This window comes from Lepidochelys olivacea (genome assembly GCF_965140295.1).
Source record: "Lepidochelys olivacea isolate rLepOli2 genome assembly, chromosome: 5".
NCBI classification, from domain to species: domain Eukaryota; kingdom Metazoa; phylum Chordata; order Testudines; family Cheloniidae; genus Lepidochelys; species Lepidochelys olivacea.
The window spans coordinates 104,780,752-104,799,634 of NC_140415.1; the positions used below are offsets into that span (position 1 = coordinate 104,780,752).

The 18,883-nt window shown below is 44.4% G+C and overlaps 1 protein-coding gene across 1 annotated transcript in view; it reads left to right on the forward strand.

Annotated features, from left to right (window-relative positions):
* Window positions 1-18,883, forward strand: part of UHRF2 (ubiquitin like with PHD and ring finger domains 2) — a 173,129-nt gene that overhangs the window by 102,331 nt on the left and 51,915 nt on the right. Inside the window, exons 6-8 of the mRNA XM_084629196.1 lie at window positions 7,432-7,618; window positions 12,142-12,265; window positions 12,651-12,758. Coding sequence (XP_084485322.1) covers window positions 7,432-7,618; window positions 12,142-12,265; window positions 12,651-12,758 — 419 coding nt within the window. The remainder of the gene's footprint in view (window positions 1-7,431; window positions 7,619-12,141; window positions 12,266-12,650; window positions 12,759-18,883) is intronic.

Sequence of the window (18,883 nt, forward strand, 5' to 3'; positions counted from 1 at the left end):
CTATCAAAGGTAGTGACTCTGGGAAATGTGTAGGTCATAGTGGATGGCTTTGCTGCAAAGGGATTCCCTAACTGGTGGGGCCATAGACGGAACCCATATCCCTATCTTGGCACCGGAGAGCCAAGGCAGCAAGTACATAAACCGCAAGGGGTACTTTTCAATGGTCCTGCAAGCACTGGTAGATCACAAGGGACATTTCACCAACATCAACTTGGGGTGGCCAGGAAAGGTACATGACGCTCGCATCTTCAGGAACTCTGGTCTGTTTCAAAAGCTGCAGGAAGGGACTTTATTCCCAGACCAGAAAATAACCGTTGGGGATGTTGAAATGCCTATAGTTATCCTTGGGGACCCAGCCTACCCCTTAATGCCGTAGTTCATGAAGCCATACACAGGCACCCTGGACAGTAGTCAGGAGCTGTTCAACTATAGGCTGAGCAAGTGCAGAACGGTGGTAGAATGTGCATTTGGGCATTTAAAAGCGTGCTGGTACAGTTTACTGACTCGGTTAGACCTCAGCGAAACCAATATTCCCATTGTTATTATTGCTTGCTGTGTGCTCTACAATATCTGTGAGAGTAAGGGGGAAGACGTTTATGGCAGTGTGGGAGGTTGAGGCAAATCGCCTGGCTGCTGATTATGCGCAGCCAGACACCAGGGCGGTTAGAAGAGTACAGGAGGGTGCAGTGCACATCAGAGAAGCTTTGAAAACCAGTTTCATGACTGGCCAGGCTACGGTGTGAAAGTTCTGATTGTTTCTCCTTGGTGGAAACCAAACCCCCCCACCCCTACACCCCTCCCAGTTTCACTCTACTTTCCAATAAGCTAAGCACCCTCCCCTCCCCCCTTCAATCACCGCTTGCAGAGGCAATAGAGTAATTGTTGCTTCACATTCATGCATTCTTTATTTATTCATCACACAAATAGAGGGATAACTGCCAAGGTAGCCCGGGAGGGGTGGTGGAGGAGGGAAGCACCGGGTGGGGTGGTGAAGGAGGGAGGGACAAGGCCACACAGCACTTTAAAACTTATTGAATGCCAGCCTTCTGTTGCTTGGGCAATCCTCTGGGGTGGAGTGGCCGGAGGGCCCCCCCCACCACGTTCTTGGGTGTCTGGGTGAGGAGCCTATGGAACTTGAGGAGGAGGGCAGTTGGTTACACAGGGGCTGTAGCGGCACTCTTTTCTCCTGCTGCCTTTCCTGTAGCTCAACCATATGCTGGAGCATATGAGTTAGATCCCACAGGAGCCTGAGCACTGACTCCTGCCTTCTTTCAGCAAGCTGACGCCACCTACCATCTTCAGCCCGCCACCTCTCCTCGCGGCCATATTGTGTTTTCCTGCACTCTGAGATTGTCTGCCTTTATGTATTTTGCTGTGCTCTGTCAGTGTGGGAGGACAGCATGAGGTCAGAGAACTTTTCATCACAAGTGCGTTTTTTTCGCCTTCTAGTCTTTGCTAGACTCTGGGAAGGAGAAACATATCCAGCTGGTGGAGGGGAAAAAAAAGGGAGAGTGGTAGTTAAAAAGACACATTTTATAGAACAATGGGTATACTGTTTCACGGTAAACCTTGCTGTTAACATTACATAGAACAATGGGTATACTCTTTCACGGTAAACCTTGCTATTAACATTACATAGCATATGTGCTTTCATTACAAGCTCGCATTTTGCCTCTTATTGAGGGTATGCCAGTTTGCTGTGAGAGATCACTCATGCAGGGCCGGGCAGCGGAATTTGGCTTGCAGGCAGCCATGGTAAGCCACAGTCTTTTGGCTTCTTTAAGCTTCATAACATGTGGGAATGGCGTCAAACAGCAGTGCCATCATTTCCCATACGAAGTAGCTGTTGGGTTGCCCATTAAAAATGGGTTGGCAATTTAAAAGGAGGGGCTGTGGTTTCCGGGTTCACGTACAGCAGAAACCCAACTAACGCCCCCCCGCAGGCACACACATACACCCAATTCTCTGGGATGATGGCTTCACCCCTCCCTTCACTGCGTGGCTAACAGTGGGGAAGATTTCTGTGTAGTCTCAGGCAAACAGCCCAGCAGGAATGGGCACCTCTGAATGTCCGCTTACTAAAACCACCCTATTTCAACCAGGTGAGCATGAATGATATCACTCTCCTGAGGGTAATACAGAGAGATAAAGAACGGATGTTGTTTGAATGCCAGCAAACACCAGGACCGTACGCTGCAATGCTTTGTTCCGCAATGATTCCCGATTACGTGCTACTGGCCTGGTATGGTAAAGTGTCCTACCATAAAGGACGGAATAAGGTTGCCCTCCCCAGAAACCTTTTGCAAGGGCTTTGGGAGTACATCCAGGAGAGCTTTATGGCGATGTCTCTGCAGGATTTCCGCTCCATCCCCAGACACGTTAACAGACTTTTCCAGTCGCTGTACTGGCCACGAATGCCAGGGCAAATTAATCATTAAACACACTTGCTTTTAAACGATGTATAATATTTACAAAGCTACACTCACCAGAGGTCCCTTCTCCGCCTTCAGGGTCTGGGAGCCCGCCTTGGGTGGGTTCAGGGGGAACTGGCTCCAGGTCCAGGGTGAGAAACAGATCCTGGCTGTTGGGGAAACCAGTTTCTCAGCTTCCTTGCTGTGAGCTACCTACAACCTCTTTCTCATCATCGTCTTCCTCACCCCAAAACCCACTTCCGTGTTGCCTGCCACTCCTTGGATGGAGTCAAAGCACAGGGTTGGAGTAGTGGTGGCTGCACCCCCTAGAATGGCATGCAGCTCATCATAAAAGCGGCATGTCTGGGGCTCTGAACCGGAGCGGCCGTTTGCCTCTCTGGTTTTTTGGTAGGCTTGGCTGAGCTCCTTAATTTTCACGCGGCACTGCTGCTGGTCCCTGTTATAGCCTTTGTTCTTCATGCCATTGGAGACTTTTTCAAATATTTTGGCATTTTGTCTTTTTGAACGGAGTTCTGCCAGCACGGATTCGTCTCCCCATACAGCGGTCAGAACCCGTACCTCCTGTTCGGTCTATGCTGGAGCTCTTTTTCGATTCTGGGACTGCATGGTCTCCTGTGATGATGAGCTCGCCTGGCCAAACAGGAAATGAGATTCAAATGGAAATGAGTAGCTGTACTAACCATGAATGCATCCCAAGTCCTCAGGGCTACTTAATCATTAAAAAACACTTGCTTTTATAACGTGTATTATATTTTAAAAGGTACATTCACCGGAGGTCTCTTCTCTGGCTTCGTTGGGTTGGGAGGGTATTTCAGTCAGGGTGAGCAAAAGATCCTGGCTGTTGGGGAGAACGGTGTGCTGTGTGCTCTCCTCAAGCTCGTCCTCCTCCTCATCATCTTCCCCATCCGCAAAATTCTCAGGCATGGCGGAGAGTACCCCATCGTTGGAGTCCACGGACAGGAGTGGGGTAGTGGTGCCCCCCCCTCCCCAAATTGCGTGCAGCTCAGCGTAGAAGCGGCATGTCTGGGGCTCTGTCCCAGTGCGTCCGTTTGATTCTTTGGTTTTCTGGTACGCTTGTCTGAGCTCCTTAAGTTTCATGTGGCACTGTGTTGCATCCCTGCTGTAGCCTCTGTCCCTCATGGCCTCGGAGATTTTTTGAAATGTTTTTGCATTTCATCTTTTGGAACGTAGTTCTGATAGCATGGATTCCTCTCCCCACACAGCGATCAGATCCAGTACCTCCCCTTTGGTTCATGCTGGAGCTCTTTTTTGATTCTGGGACTGCATGATCACCTGTGCTGATGAGCTCTGCATGGTGACCTGTGCTGATGAGCTCGCCTGGCCAAACAGGAAATGAGATTCAAAAGTTCCCGGGGCTTTTCCTGTACACGTGGCCAATGTATCCAAGCTCAGAGTGCTGTCTCCTGTGATGATGAGCTCTGCATGGTGACCAGTGCAGGTGAGCTTGCCTCGCTGGCGAAAGAGGAAATGAAATTCAAAAGTTTGCGTGACTTTTCCTGTATACCTGGCCAGTGTATCTGAGTTGAGAGCGCTGTCTAGAGTGGTCCCAACTGAACACCTTGGGTTAGCTCCCGGAGGCCAATACCATCGAATTGCGTCCACAGTACCCCAAATTCGACCCAGCATGGCCGATTTCAGCGCTAATCTCCTCGTCGGTGTTGGAGTAAAGAAATCGATTTTAAGAGCCCTTTAAGTCGAAAAAAGGGTTTTGTCGTGTGGACAGGTGCAGGGTTAAATCGAGATAATGCTGCTAAATTCGACTTAAACTCGTAGTGTAGACCAGGCCTAGGGGTGAAAAGTTTCCCCTGGGGTGGAATACTGAGGCAGATTGCCTGGCTGCTGATTTTGAGCAGCCAGATACCATGGCTATTAGATGGGCACAATGGGGGGCTATTAGAATCAGGGAGGCTTTGGGACACCATTTTGATAATGAGTACCAATTATGGTGCATTTCTATACAGCAGTCTGCCATGCTTCATTAACTTCAATTATCTTGTTTTGCCTAAAAATTGTGGTGATTCCTAAGCAGGATTTGTACTAAGCAAATGATTAAATTGCATTTATGTATTGCTACCAGTGGCAATTGCTGTGTGTAAGACATAAATAAAGAGCAGCTCTCTTAAAGAGAGTTTGTTTTTATTAAACACCAATCAACACACACAAAAGGCACGTTGGGAAGGAAGAAAACAGTGAAGAGCAGCGTAGGCTCTCAGAGCTGTGCATAAGTCCAGATATAATTTTGGAAGCTGTCCAAAGGCGTAGTGTGAACGGGGCACCGAGACATTCCGGTTAATTGTAAGGAATATGTGGGAGGATTTTGGGGAGGGCATGGAAAACAATTCTGTATTAGCTGCGGGGACTGGGCGGGGGGGAAAGCACTTATCTATTCTGACTGTTAGGTGATCAGGGACTTTAACATTTCTGTTTGCTCCTCCATCATTTTTATCATTCACTCTTGGCCTTTAGAATGTGCTTCTTACTCTGCCTTTCATTTTCTCTCCCCTCCCTGGGTTCACTTTTTTCGGCCTCTGGGGATTGGAGCACCTCTCAGAACATGTTCTCCTTGCTACAACTTGGTCGCTTCCATCTATCTGGAGAAGGCACTCCGCTGGTGTGTAGGGGGTTCCCCTGAAGGCTACATCTGCAGAAACACAAGAAACAATACACAGAAGCATGATTGTTAGTTCACGCACAGCATTAAATCATTACAGTAAAATACACTTCTTGTAACTACCAATTACTTTCTCACTGACCCTTGGCAAGCACACAACTCTGCAAACAGCCTAAACATGGTGAGTTCTGCCCGGGTGGGGTGCAGGTGATGTTTTCAGGGGGTCAGTGAAGGCAAATAGGGACAATATTGTAAATTCTGCCACCATTTTCCACAGGCCAGGCAATGGTTATCGAAGCTGATATCTGACTCCTGAGGGTAAGCAAGGATGCAGGGGTGCATCTACTGCACATTTGCAGGTTCAGACCCAATCCGTATGCTGCTCACCTGCGTGCCATTTTGGTCCCTGCACAAGTGATTGCCGAGTGGTGCTGGAAAGTTTCCTACAATGGGGGAAGGAACAAAGCAGCTCTGCCAAGGAACCTTTGGCAGAGGATCGGCGAGTACCTCCAGGAAAGATTCCTAGAGATTTCTGGAGGATTCCTGTGAAATCTTGGTGTGCATTAACACACTGTTCCGTCACACTGCTTAGCTTCACTGTGGAATGGGGAGCACACTCAAACACAGCTAGTCTTGAGCATTTCTATCCCTTTCACCCGCTTCTACAATATACAGAGCAAAGGACAGCTGTACCTCATACTGAGCAGCATCAACTGAAAAAGATCACTTATGAGAGCTCTCATCATTTGCATCATGTGCGCCAGAGACAGACTACTGGGATTGGCTAGATCCCTCCGGAATGTATTTCTCTTAACCCTCCCAAAGAGATCTCCAATACTTTAGTTTTAAATGCCTTGCTAGCTTCATTAAACTTCCACCACTTGGTTTTCTGTACTGCTTTGGATGTTTTCTTCTCATGAATGATATGTACCCCTAGTCAAGAACCAGCATTCTGTGCTGAGTTACAATGCTTTCTCTGGGAATGACCTTACAGATTTTGATGTTCTTCAGCTCAGTTCAGTTTATTAGGAAACAGTTCATCTGTGCCCCTATGCTACCGCTTTTAAAGGTAATCATTTTTCTTCCTTAGTGAAAAAAAGTATTCACTGTCAAATCATATATCTGAGCATACTGTTACCTTTTCTTGTTCCTGTGTCCATATCCACAACTGCCATTGTACCATTTGAAGCTTTACCTTCTCTCTCATGTGACCATTAAGGTTGGCACTAGTGATGACTCTTTCATTCTTTATCGCTTTCTGTATAATAGTGTCTGTTTTCCCACTTGTGATGCATATGAACATATAACTTTTAGGGGCACATTTTCAAAAGCTAGCTTAACCAAAGTCACCCTGTGTCTTATCCTCTCCACATCCACTACACATTCCCACATTACTTTGTCTAAAACTGTACCAACTCTTTCTCATATTAGATATGCCACAGTATAGTAGCTTATAGCCTTTGCCTTTGCTCCCTTCCATTTGGTTTCTTGAATTCAGGCAATCTGTACTTTCCTTTTCATTAATGTTTGAAGCAGCCCCTCACATTTCCCAGTTAATATCTGTGTTCCAAGATGCCAGTCTTATTTTGTGGATTCCCATCTTTGATCATATCTGTCCAGAATGGTTTATGTAAAAATGATCCTGCATTTAATCAAATAAAAATGAAACTTTAAGTTCCTCTTTATTTGATCTTGTAAAAAAAATTTCCCCCCTAGAGTTCTATTAAAGTTGACTGTGGCTAAAGTTTGCAGTTTTGTTCATGTTTTTCTGCAGAAACTTTTTTGGTCTAATCCTGCAAAGACTTATACATGAATATCTTTTCTCATGTGAGCAGTTCCATCAGATTGGATAAGGTTACTCACAGGAGTGGTTACTCACTGAAGCCTTCATGGAATTAGTCCATTGTCCTGTAATAAGCTCCATGTGGGCAGACTCTCTTTGAAATCAGTGGAGCTTGTCATGGGTGTAGGAATTGAGGCCTTTTTTGATGGAGTAAAAGTAAAATATCTTTTTGCTTTTTCATCACCATCCTGATGGCAAGGGGATTGAGAAGATTTTGTGCCTGGGCTGGTAAATGGTAATGACTGTTTTGCAAGTCTGTCATACAAGACCACAAATTGACATGGAATTAGTATTATATATGTAACATTATTATATATGTAGTTTTGTAAATAAATGGTTCTCAATAGTTATCATTATGCCTGACTTTTTTTTTTTTTTTTTTTTAAAGCAGACAGTAGGAAAGTTCCTGCACTCACAGCATTACAGTACATTTTCCCCTTCACCTTTTCCCTCCCCATAATGGCATATTTATGAATCTGAAATCACTTCTCTGAGGCTTAATGTTTTCTAATTTATCTTCACAGGAAAGAGTGGCCCTGAGTGCAAGCACTGTAGGGCAGACCCAGATACGGAATGTCGCTTTTGCTCCTGCTATTTGTGTGGTGGAAAACAGGATGCTCACATGCAACTTCTGTGCGATGAATGTAATATGGCCTACCATATATACTGCCTGAATCCACCTTTAAGCAAGATACCGGAAGATGAGGACTGGTAAATATAAAAGGATGATACTTTATGCAAAATTCATGTGGGCCTTTAGTCGTGTCTAAAGAGAGTGACCCCAAGAAATTAGACTTTTTTGCAGAAATGTATGCTCTTTTGCTTCTTCGTAGATGTGTATCTCAAACTACTAACATATCTGGGATTTTGTCATCCTTTATTGACAAGTTTCCCTAAGAACAAAAATTGGCGCTCAAAAGAGATTAGGTCTGAAGTTCAGCTCTTAGCAAAGCATTCTCTCCAGGCTGTCCTAGAAATCTCGGCTACACCATCTCATTCAGTGTTCACTGCAGTAACTTACCAGATGTTCTTAAGGGATACCTAAATAGGTCCAAGCCACGATGGGGATCTGCCTTTTTGAAGGTTCAGATCCTTTTAGTTCAAAAACTAATGAATATGTTTGCTCCCTTAAAGGACTCCAGAGCAGTATTTTAGTCTCTTGGACTATATGTGTAATAGCAGAGAGAGCCCTTTGGGTTCTAAAAGCAACCTCAATAAAGACTGAAATGAAGACATATCAGTATTCCAGTGACTCTCCTTCTCTGCCACGCCCAGAAGAAGAGATCTTTTTTTCCTCTCTGTCAGCTCCATTTCTTCCTCAAACAAGCAGCAGGCTTGATGAGCATGTTGGGAGCCCCAGCATAACACTAAGAGCCCTACTTAGTGTGTGTTCAGTTTGGCAACCATCTATCCCTATTCTCCCAGCCTTGAACTGAGTATTAGTTCATACTTTTAGGCCCAGGAGGTAATTTCCACAGGATATGGAATTCAGTTCACGTCCTTCCCACACCCCACTCACCTTCCCTGTCCTCCTTCGTGGACTTCTGTCATGAGAGACTCTTAAGAGAGAAAGTTCTTCAAGAGTATGAAGACAATGGTTTGGTGCCACTATTAGAGGGCAGTCCATTTCCACTCCAAGATTAAGTGGATAAGAGTACATACATATAAGATATCAGATGGCAGGCCTAAAACCCTGTAGAGAGGATAGTGCTCTTTCTATTAGAGCCTAGGTACCCTGGTCAGCCGTATTTAGGAACATTGCCGTACTGGAGAATTGGAAAGACACCACCTGGAACTCCATTCATATCTTTGTAAAACATCAATCCTTGGACTTGGACAGTCCAGATATGATGCCAATTTTGGCCAAGTATTGCAATCCCTATTCAATTAGGACTCCTCAGACCCTCTACCACTCTTATGGAGACTGCTTCTTAGTCACCAGAAGTGGAATCCACACGGACAACACATAAAGAAGAAAAACAAGTTACTCACCTTGTCAATAACTAGTTTTTCAATATAGTTTGGGTGTTTGGATCCTGCCTTCCTCTGCTCTACTCTGAAGTCCTATGTATGTTTGGAACTCTGGACTAGAGGGGAACCGAGTGGCAATCGGGACCATTAGGCGATATATTCCCTCCGGTGGGACATCTAGGGCATATTTACCGCTCCCCAGACACTCCTGGCCAAAAGATTCTGAACTTACACCCGTACCAGAAGTGGGATCCACATGTACAAAACATTTAGAATAACCACAGTGACTGATGAGGTATATAACTTTTCTTCCATTTTAAAATTTAACTTTGTTTTGTTTGCAGTATAGGCGTATGCGTTCCGAGTTTTATTCATAAAGGTAGATGAACTGTTCTGGCCAGGGAAGCCAGTGCCATGGAATGGCACAGCTATGGCCTTGCTGCTTGTCCACTTCTTGTAGGTTATGTAGCAGTGCCAATCCTATGAGGTCCTTGCACTCACTTTTGTGTAAAGGATTGCAGTTCTGCAATGTAATGCCACTGCACAGAAATGTGAAAGAAGCGTTCTTCCTTTTCTCTTCCTGCCTTGCATACTAATTTAGGTTCATGGCAGAGTTTGACCCTTAGTTGAATACCAGATATTTGTTTGTTTTAAAAGTAGAAAATTGTCCATTTTAAATTTTAATAATTTAAACTTGGCAGCCCCCAGTTCCACCCCACAGTTTGGGAAATACTGATAAGGCATTTTCATACAGATCAGAACCAATCTATTTATATGATAAACAGTATTTAATATTCCATACAAAGCTCAGTTAAGGAAACATTAAGATTGCTTGGTTAAGCAATCTTAAAGCAGGAAATGCCATAGTTAAAGCTGCATGCGCACTTCCAAATTTGCCTTATTGTGAATACGCATTATTCCACAGTCCTTTTTATTACATTCTACTTTTCAAATAATAGAACGTAACTTCATACAGTTTTGGGATAACCTTAGATACGGATGGCTACCTCTATTTTTTCATTCCTTACTTACACTAATTTCACTGTCCTAGTGAAGTACCTTTATTGACTTTAGTGTGAAATACTGGCCTCATTTAATAGGAGTCTTGCTATTGACTTCAATTCTACCAGAATTTCACCCTTAAACTTCTTGTAATAGTTTGTCTGTCACCATCCATAAACTCTTTACATTTTATTTTTTAACCAGCAGCACAGCCTGTCTTGTGTGTAATTCAAGGAATAAGTCAATTGACTAAGAAATTATCTGTTCATACATACATAGCACAACCTTCTTAAGCTGCTCACTGTTAAAAATGTTGCCAAAAATGCAGGACAAAATGTGTTGTATATGCATAGCAAGAGATGTTAGAAGACTCCTAACTAGGTCAAATCCACACCCATTTTCCATGGAACACTCAAAGGTATTTCTGATTAAGGGGCTTGATCCTACAAGATGCTGAGCACTCTGGCCCTGATGCAGCAAAGCACTTTAACATTAGGTTAGCTTTAAGCAAATGAGTAGTCCTACTGCCTAATTTCGGCAATTTCCAGTTGAATGGGACTGCTCATGCTAAAGTACTGTGCTTTGGATCAGGGCCAGAGTGCTCAGCATATTACTAGATCTTGCCCAAAGAGAAGTATTTCCCTGTCAAATGTGAAAATTTTCAAATCCTTGCTCTTTTGCTGTATGATCTTGGGAAATAAACTTACCATCTTTGTACCTCAGTATATATGTGACACTTCCTGGGGGTACCCAGGGTTGTGAGGCATCTCGCTACCACCTGCCATTAGTGTGATGAAGCCTTTTCTGTGCCTGTCAGGGTCAGCTCCCTCACAAGCACTCTTGTCTCAGCCTAGGCAGGCTCTGTGGTCCTCTGCAAGTTCACCATAGGCTCTTCCCCAGGCCCTCTGAGCATCTCTTTAGAGTGTCCAGGCCCAATCCGTTGAATACTCACACAGTTCCCAAAGAAGTAGTATACTGCTGATTACCAGCTTCACCTAAGATCACCACTGCACACAGCAGTTAGGTAAGTTTATAGTAAAACCAAGAAGTGTATTTAACAAAATACAGAGATTCAAATGAGAGCAAGTAGAAATATTTGGTAACAACTGGTTACATGTAAAATTAAATTATAACCTGCTTTCTAGAGCCTAGAGTTAACTAACAAGACATTTTCCTATCTAATGAAGTTTAGCTTACCAAAGTCTTTCTCTCAGCATTTAACAGCCAGCTTGGCTGTGACCCTCTCTTCATAAGACAAGTACACTGTCAGCTTGTCCTTTAGGTGACGGATGCAGAATTTTTCTCTTTACCTCCAGTTATAGTTCCAACATTCCTTTGTCTTTGTTCATAAACAGGACACGCCCATTACTTGTTTTTCCTGTGGGGAACCTCCTTGTAGTTTTCACAATTTCCTGATTAGCATTTTGCTTAGTCTGTAAATAGACAACCATTGTGAAGTACACAATACTCAATTTACCTATAGCCAGGCAGATGTCTTCTGCCTGAAAGCAACTTATTAACACTTTCTGGTAACCAGCCCTAATTCACAGGCATTAAGAACATAATTTTCACTATGTATACATAACTTCTTGCATATTATCCGTACATACATTTCTCAGTGATTGTGATGACCAGTATGACACAGACTTTCAGCAAAAACCTTAAATGCCACTCTTTGGCAAACTATTATGTAGATACCAGATCCAGGGGATCCCAGTAACCCTTATGTGCTCTTGTGCCCTCTTCCAGTTGGCATAAAGAGATTCCTGTTTCATAACATAATAGGTTTGTTATAATATGTACCTCATAAGTATGTTGTCAGTTTTTCTTAGTGTGGTTGGCAGCCTCTTATTCTTATTATTCTTATAGTCAGCCATGCAGAACTCACACAGCTAAAGTCTAATCTGGCTCATGCCTCACTGTTCAGTAAGATCCAATCTCAAGGTCAAAATCAGAGCCTTGAGTTACACCTGTATATCCATATTGAAGACAATGAGATGGCACAAATTTGAATTGGAGGTGGAATTAGGAGTTACTTTTTAGTTAGAACTCTGCTTTAATGTATACTTTAAGTATTTTGAGAATTTAGGAGGAAAAGTACAGTATAAATGCAAAGCATTATTATTATCAGTTTTATTACACTGGAATTGTTTGAGGTTGGCAAAACCTTGAAAATATGGATTAATCAACACCATTCTGGCTACACCAAATATGTTGCCATTAGGTTAAGCGATTTAAAAATCTGTCAACTTTTTTTTAAGGTACTGTCCTTCTTGCAAAAATGATTCGAATGAAGTTGTAAAGGCTGGGGAAAAGCTCAAGCAGAGTAAAAAGAAAGCAAAGATGCCATCTGCCAGTACTGAGAGTCAGCGAGACTGGGGCAAGGTAAAGTGTATTTCAAGAATAAATATAACTCTGTGTGTGTGCGTGTGTGTGTCATATCTGTGACTATACATATAAATTAACTGTGCAAAGTTCAGTACTAAATTACACATCATGCAATCTTCAGTGGAATTGCACAGTGTGTAAACCAATGCTGAATTTTTCCCATCGTCTCCACTCCAAAAGTTAAAACAGTCAATATCCTTTTTTTTAAAGTTGACTGGAGACAAGGATTATAAATAAAAACTAGAATTTACATAAAATTGATTGAAAAAATGTATATAAAATATTTTTATCATAATAGTCAGAGATCCTTATGTCTGCATCAACTTTGAAAAGAAACTTTAAATATAATAAAATTAGTTTCTTCTCTCTGATATGTTGGTAGGGTATGGCTTGTGTTGGTCGTACTAAGGAATGCACTATTGTTCCTTCTAACCACTATGGACCTATACCTGGCGTTCCTGTTGGAACAACCTGGAAATTCAGAGTTCAGGTATGTTGCTTTAGAATTCTCTATTGTGTATAGATTGGTACAAGAATGGTTTTGGTATTGATTGCCGTCATTTTCAGTAGAATAAAGTACGGTGGGCACAATTAAGAGTTCATTCTGGGTTTAGAGCTACTACTAGTTGTAGTCATCAATACTATACTTAAAATGGGGAATAGCACTGGAATTGGTAATACCTCCAAAACTCAAATGAACTTTTGAAGTGCACCCACTGTAATTAGGATTCATTTTCAGTCTTTCATATCAAGATCCTGAATGGAACACTCAGTGTGCTATCGGGTTAGACTTTAGAAAACGTTTAATGGCTTTTTCACACAGTGGCACAAATCTTTCTCAGGTGAGACATAACTGATACCAGTACCTTCAGTTGTTGTTTCCTCTTTTCCCCTGCCTCATCTGACATTGAGAAATACTAAGACTAATCCACATAATTGATTTTTGTTTTTCTAGTTAGGAAAGTGGTCATTTTTTATTTTCAAAACTGGCTAATTCTTTTTCTCCTGCTTTGACTCTACTGATTTGGACAGAAATAATAATAATTATCCAATCCATCTTAATAGAGGATAACTCCTTTTTTGAGGGTGGAGGGGCTGGCTTGGAGAATAAAGACATCTGAAAGCCCCTCCTTCTGGCATGTTTGCTGAACTGACTGTCCTTCCATTATCTCTTCCTCCAAAGAGGAGACCAGATATTTCCTTTTCTAAGTTCAATGAAGTTTGTTTAGCAAGGGACACTTTTTTTTTACTAATGGAAAACAAGTTTCTCTTGTATTTTTTTAGAGGAATTTTATATTTTGGAATGGTATATGGGTCTTGGGGCAAATTTCCATGGCATCAGAAATTTTCTCTTGTGCTGATCACTTAGCGGCAATGTTCTCGTTTCCTCACCTACTCATTCAGCCACCAGTTTAGCTGCTTCTTACTTAGCTGCAGAACAGATTAAGGACTCTCTTGGTGGTTCAGCAAAGTGGGTTTGACACCTGACACTAGTTTGTCTTCCTTTTAGAATAATCGTTTTGCTTCTAGAACTCGCTAGCTTTGTATTTTTGCTAGAAGGTTGTTTGGAATCACATGGGAGATGGTAACAGAGTAGTTGGAAACAGAAGTTATGGTCCTTCCAGAGTCCCTGAAAACCAACAAAAGGATGAACTTGAGTTCCAGCTCCAATTTCCCAGATTGCAGAGATCCGTCAAATTGTCCTCCAAAGTTAAGTCCAGAGCTCTGGTGCTAAAAAAAAAATAAAATAAAATAAAAATCAGATAAAAGCAGTTACTCTCCTTGAAGGAATCCCATCGCAACAAAGGGAAGAAAGCGTAAATCTAATAAGAAAATAGCTCCTAAAATTCAGAAACACAAGCATTCATCTTAAATGTTGACCTTCTCATAGGATTTGTAAACTATTCAGAACATATTGTCTGTATATGTGTTTTTACAGCGACTGACACAGAGGACCCTAATATAATTGAGGCCTCTGGTGTTACTGTAGTACAAATAATAACGAGGAAGGATCTGTACTCAAAATGTAGGAAGGGCTCTTTTTTCCTTCAGAAGCCTTCGAGATGATACTGCAGTAGATGATTAACTTCATAGGTTTACTCCTTAATATTTGAGTGCCTAATCTGTTAAATCAATGTCTTCTGCATCATGCAGACACATTCCACTTAGCTGAATGGATTTGAAGAGATATAATAACAAAAAGCTACTTTGTCCAAGAGATAAACATCTCCCTCCGTCAGAGCAACGGTAGACAATTGTTTTGCGCCCTTTTCCATGGATTGCCCGAGCAGACGCCATAGCACAGCAAGCATGAAGTCCGTTCAGCTCACCGCAGCAGTTATGACCATTGTAAACACCTCGCGCATTATCATGCAGTTTATGCAGAACCAGCACCTGAAAAACCAGGCAAGGAGGTGATGGAAGCACAGCGATGAGGACATGAACACAGATTTCTGTTCTGTAAAACTGCGGTCCCCAGCAATTTGGAGATCATGGTGATGCTGGGGCAGGCTCATGCCGTGGAATGCCGATTTTGGGCCTGGGAATCAAGCACAGAGTGGTGGGACCTCATAGTATTGCAGGTTTGGGATGATTCCCAGTGGCTCCAAAACTTTCGCATGCGAAATAGCACTTTTGTGGACCTTTGTGACTTACTTTCCCCTGCCCTGAAGCACAAGAATACCAAGATGAGAGCAGCCCTCACAGTTGAGAAGCAAGGGGCGATAGCCCTGTGGAAGCTTGCACCGCGAGACAGCTACCGGTCAGTCAGAATCAATTTGGAGTGGGCAAATCTACTGTGGGGGTTGCTGTGATGCAAGTAGCAAACGCAATCATTGAGCTGCTGCTATCAAAGGTAGTGACTCTGGGAAATGTGCAGGTCATAGTGGATGGCTTTGCTGCAATGGGATTCCCTAACTGGTGGGGCCATAGACGGAACCCATATCCCTATCTTGGCACCGGAGCACCAAGGCAGCGAGTACATAAACCGCAAGGGGTACTTTTCAATGGTGCTGCAAGCACTGGTGGATCACAGGGGACGTTTCACCAACATCAACGTGGGGTGGCCGGGAAAGGTACATGACTTTCGCATCTTCAGGAACTCTGGTCTGTTTCAAAAGCTGCAGGAAGGGACTTTATTCCCAGACCAGAAAATAACCGTTGGGGATGTTGAAATGCCTATAGTTATCCTTGGGGACCCAGCCTACCCCTTAATGCTGTGGTTCATGAAGCCATACACAGGCACCCTGGACAGTAGTCAGAAGCTGTTCAACTATAGGCTGAGCAAGTGCAGAACGGTGGTAGAATGTGCATTTGGGCGTTTAAAAGTATGCTGGCGCAGTTTACTGACTCGGTTAGACCTCAGCGAAACCAATATTCCCATTGTTATTACTGCTTGCTGTGCGCTCCACAATATCTGTGAGATTAAGGGGGAGACGTTTATGGCAGTGTGGGAGGTTGAGGCAAATCGCCTGGCTGCTGATTATGCGCAGCCAGACACCAGGGCGGTTAGAAGAGTACAGGAGGGTGCAGTGCACATCAGAGAAGCTTTGAAAACCAGTTTCATGACTGGCCAGGCTACGGTGTGAAAGTTCTGATTGTTTCTCCTTGGTGGAACCCCCTCCCCTCCCCTCCTTCCCTCCCCCCCTCCAGTTTCACTCTACTTTCCAGTAAGCTAAGCACCCTCCACTCCCCCCTTCGATCACCACTTGCAGAGGCAATAGAGTAATGGTTGCTTCTTCATTCATGCATTCTTTATTTATTCATCACATAAATAGGGGGATAACTGCCAAGGTAGCCCAGGGGGGTGGTGGAGGAGGGAAACACCGGGTAGGGTGGTGAAGGAGGGAAGGACAAGGCCACACAGCACTTTAAAACTTAATGAATGCAAGCCTCCTTTTGTTTGGACACTCCTCTGGGGTGGAGTGGCTGAGTCGCCAGAGGCCCCTCACCGCGTTCTTGGGCGTCTGGGTGAGGAGGCTACGGAACTTGGGGAGGAGGGCGGTAGGTTACACAGGGGCTGTAGCAGCAGTCTTTTCTCCTGCTGCCTTTCCTGTAGCTCAACCATACGCTGGAGCATATGAGTTAGATCCCACAGGAGCCCTAGCGTTGCCGCATGCCTTCTGTGATCTGTCTGCCGCCACCTCTCCTCACGTTCATCGGCCACTTTCCTGTACTCTGCTATTGTGTCCTTCCCCACATTCTGCTGAGCTCTGTCAGTCCCGGATGACTGCATGAGCTCAGAGAACATTTCATCGCACGTGCGTTTTTTTGCCTCCTTATCGGAGATAGCCCTTTGGGACGGAGGAGGGAGGCTTGAAACATTTGCAGCTACTGGAGGAAAAAAAGGGAGTGAAGTATTTTAAAAGGTACATTTTACAGAAAGAATGTTCTTTCACGGTGAACAATACTATTCACATTACATAGCACATGTGATTTTGGTACAAGGTTGCATTTTGCATCTTCTATTGCGTGCCTGCGGCTTTGGTGTTAGAGATCACACACGCAATGACAGGCAACAGAATTCAGCTTTTAGGCGGCCATGGTAAACCATAGTCTTTCGGCCTCTGCAACCTTCACAACAGCAGCGCCCTCCTCTCCCATACCAAGCAAAGCACGTTGAGTTGGCCATTTAGTGCTGCAGTTTTCCTGTTAAAGTGCAGCAGCAGAAACCAAACTAACCCCCCCGTCCCATCCAGTTCTCTGGGATGATCACTTTACCCCTCCCTCCACCATGTGGCTGGTATCAGGGAAGATCCCTGCTAGCCAAATGCAAACAGCTCAGCGCCAATGACCCCCCTCCCTGCTGCGTGGCTAACTGCAGGGAGGATTTCTTTTCAGGCACAGACAAACAGCCCAGCAGGAACGGGCACCTCTGAATGTCCCCTTACTGAAACCACCCTATTTCAACCAGGTGAGCATGAATGATATCACTCTCCTGAGGGTAATACAGGGAGATAAAGAACGGATGATGTTTGAATGCCAGCAAACACCAGGACCGTACGCTGCAATGCTTTGTTCCGCAATGATTCCCGATTACGTGCTACTGGCCTGGCATGGTAAAGTGTCCTACCATAAAGGACGGAATAAGGTTGCCTATGACACCTCCCCAGAAACCTTTTGCAAAGGCTTTGGGAGTACATCCAGGAGAGCTTTATGGAGATATCCCTGGAGGATTTCCGCTCCATCCCCAGACACGTTAACAGACTTTTCCAGTCGCTGTACTGGCCACGAATGCCAGGGCAAATTAATCATTAAACACACTTGCTTTTAAACGATGTATAATATTTACAAAGCTACACTCACCAGAGGTCCCTTCTCCGCCTTCAGGGTCTGGGAGCCCGCCTTGGGTGGGTTCAGGGGGAACTGGCTCCAGGTCCAGGGTGAGAAACAGATCCTGGCTGTTGGGGAAACCAGTTTCTCAGCTTCCTTGCTGTGAGCTACCTACAACCTCTTTCTCATCATCGTCTTCCTCGCCCCAAAACCCACTTCCGTGTTGCCTGCCACTCCTTGGATGGAGTCAAAGCACAGGGTTGGAGTAGTGGTGGCTGCACCCCCTAGAATGGCATGCAGCTCATCATAAAAGCGGCATGTCTGGGGCTCTGAACCGGAGCGGCCGTTTGCCTCTCTGGTTTTTTGGTAGGCTTGGCTGAGCTCCTTAATTTTCACGCGGCACTGCTGCTGGTCCCTGTTATAGCCTTTGTTCTTCATGCCATTGGAGACTTTTTCAAATATTTTGGCATTTTGTCTTTTTGAACGGAGTTCTGCCAGCACGGATTCGTCTCCCCATACAGCGGTCAGAACCCGTACCTCCTGTTCGGTCTATGCTGGAGCTCTTTTTCGATTCTGGGACTGCATGGTCTCCTGTGATGATGAGCTCGCCTGGCCAAACAGGAAATGAGATTCAAATGGAAATGAGTAGCTGTACTAACCATGAATGCATCCCAAGTCCTCAGGGCTACTTAATCATTAAAAAACACTTGCTTTTATAACGTGTATTATATTTTAAAAGGTACATTCACCGGAGGTCTCTTCTCTGGCTTCGTTGGGTTGGGAGGGTATTTCAGTCAGGGTGAGCAAAAGATCCTGGCTGTTGGGGAGAACGGTGTGCTGTGTGCTCTCCTCAAGCTCGTCCTCCTCCTCATCATCTTCCCCATCCGCAAAATTCTCAGGCATGGCGGAGAGTACCCCATCGTTGGAGTCCACGGACAGGAGTGGGGTAGTGGTGCCCCCCCCTCCCCCCCAAATTGCGTGCAGCTCAGCGTAGAAGCGGCATGTCTGGGGCTCTGTCCCAGTGCGTCCGTTTGATTCTTTGGTTTTCTGGTACGCTTGTCTGAGCTCCTTAAGTTTCACGTGGCACTGTGTTGCATCCCTGCTGTAGCCTCTGTCCCTCATGGCCTCGGAGATTTTTTGAAATGTTTTTGCATTTCATCTTTTGGAACGTAGTTCTGATAGCATGGATTCCTCTCCCCACACAGCGATCAGATCCAGTACCTCCCCTTTGGTTCATGCTGGAGCTCTTTTTTGATTCTGGGACTGCATGATCACCTGTGCTGATGAGCTCTGCATGGTGACCTGTGCTGATGAGCTCGCCTGGCCAAACAGGAAATGAGATTC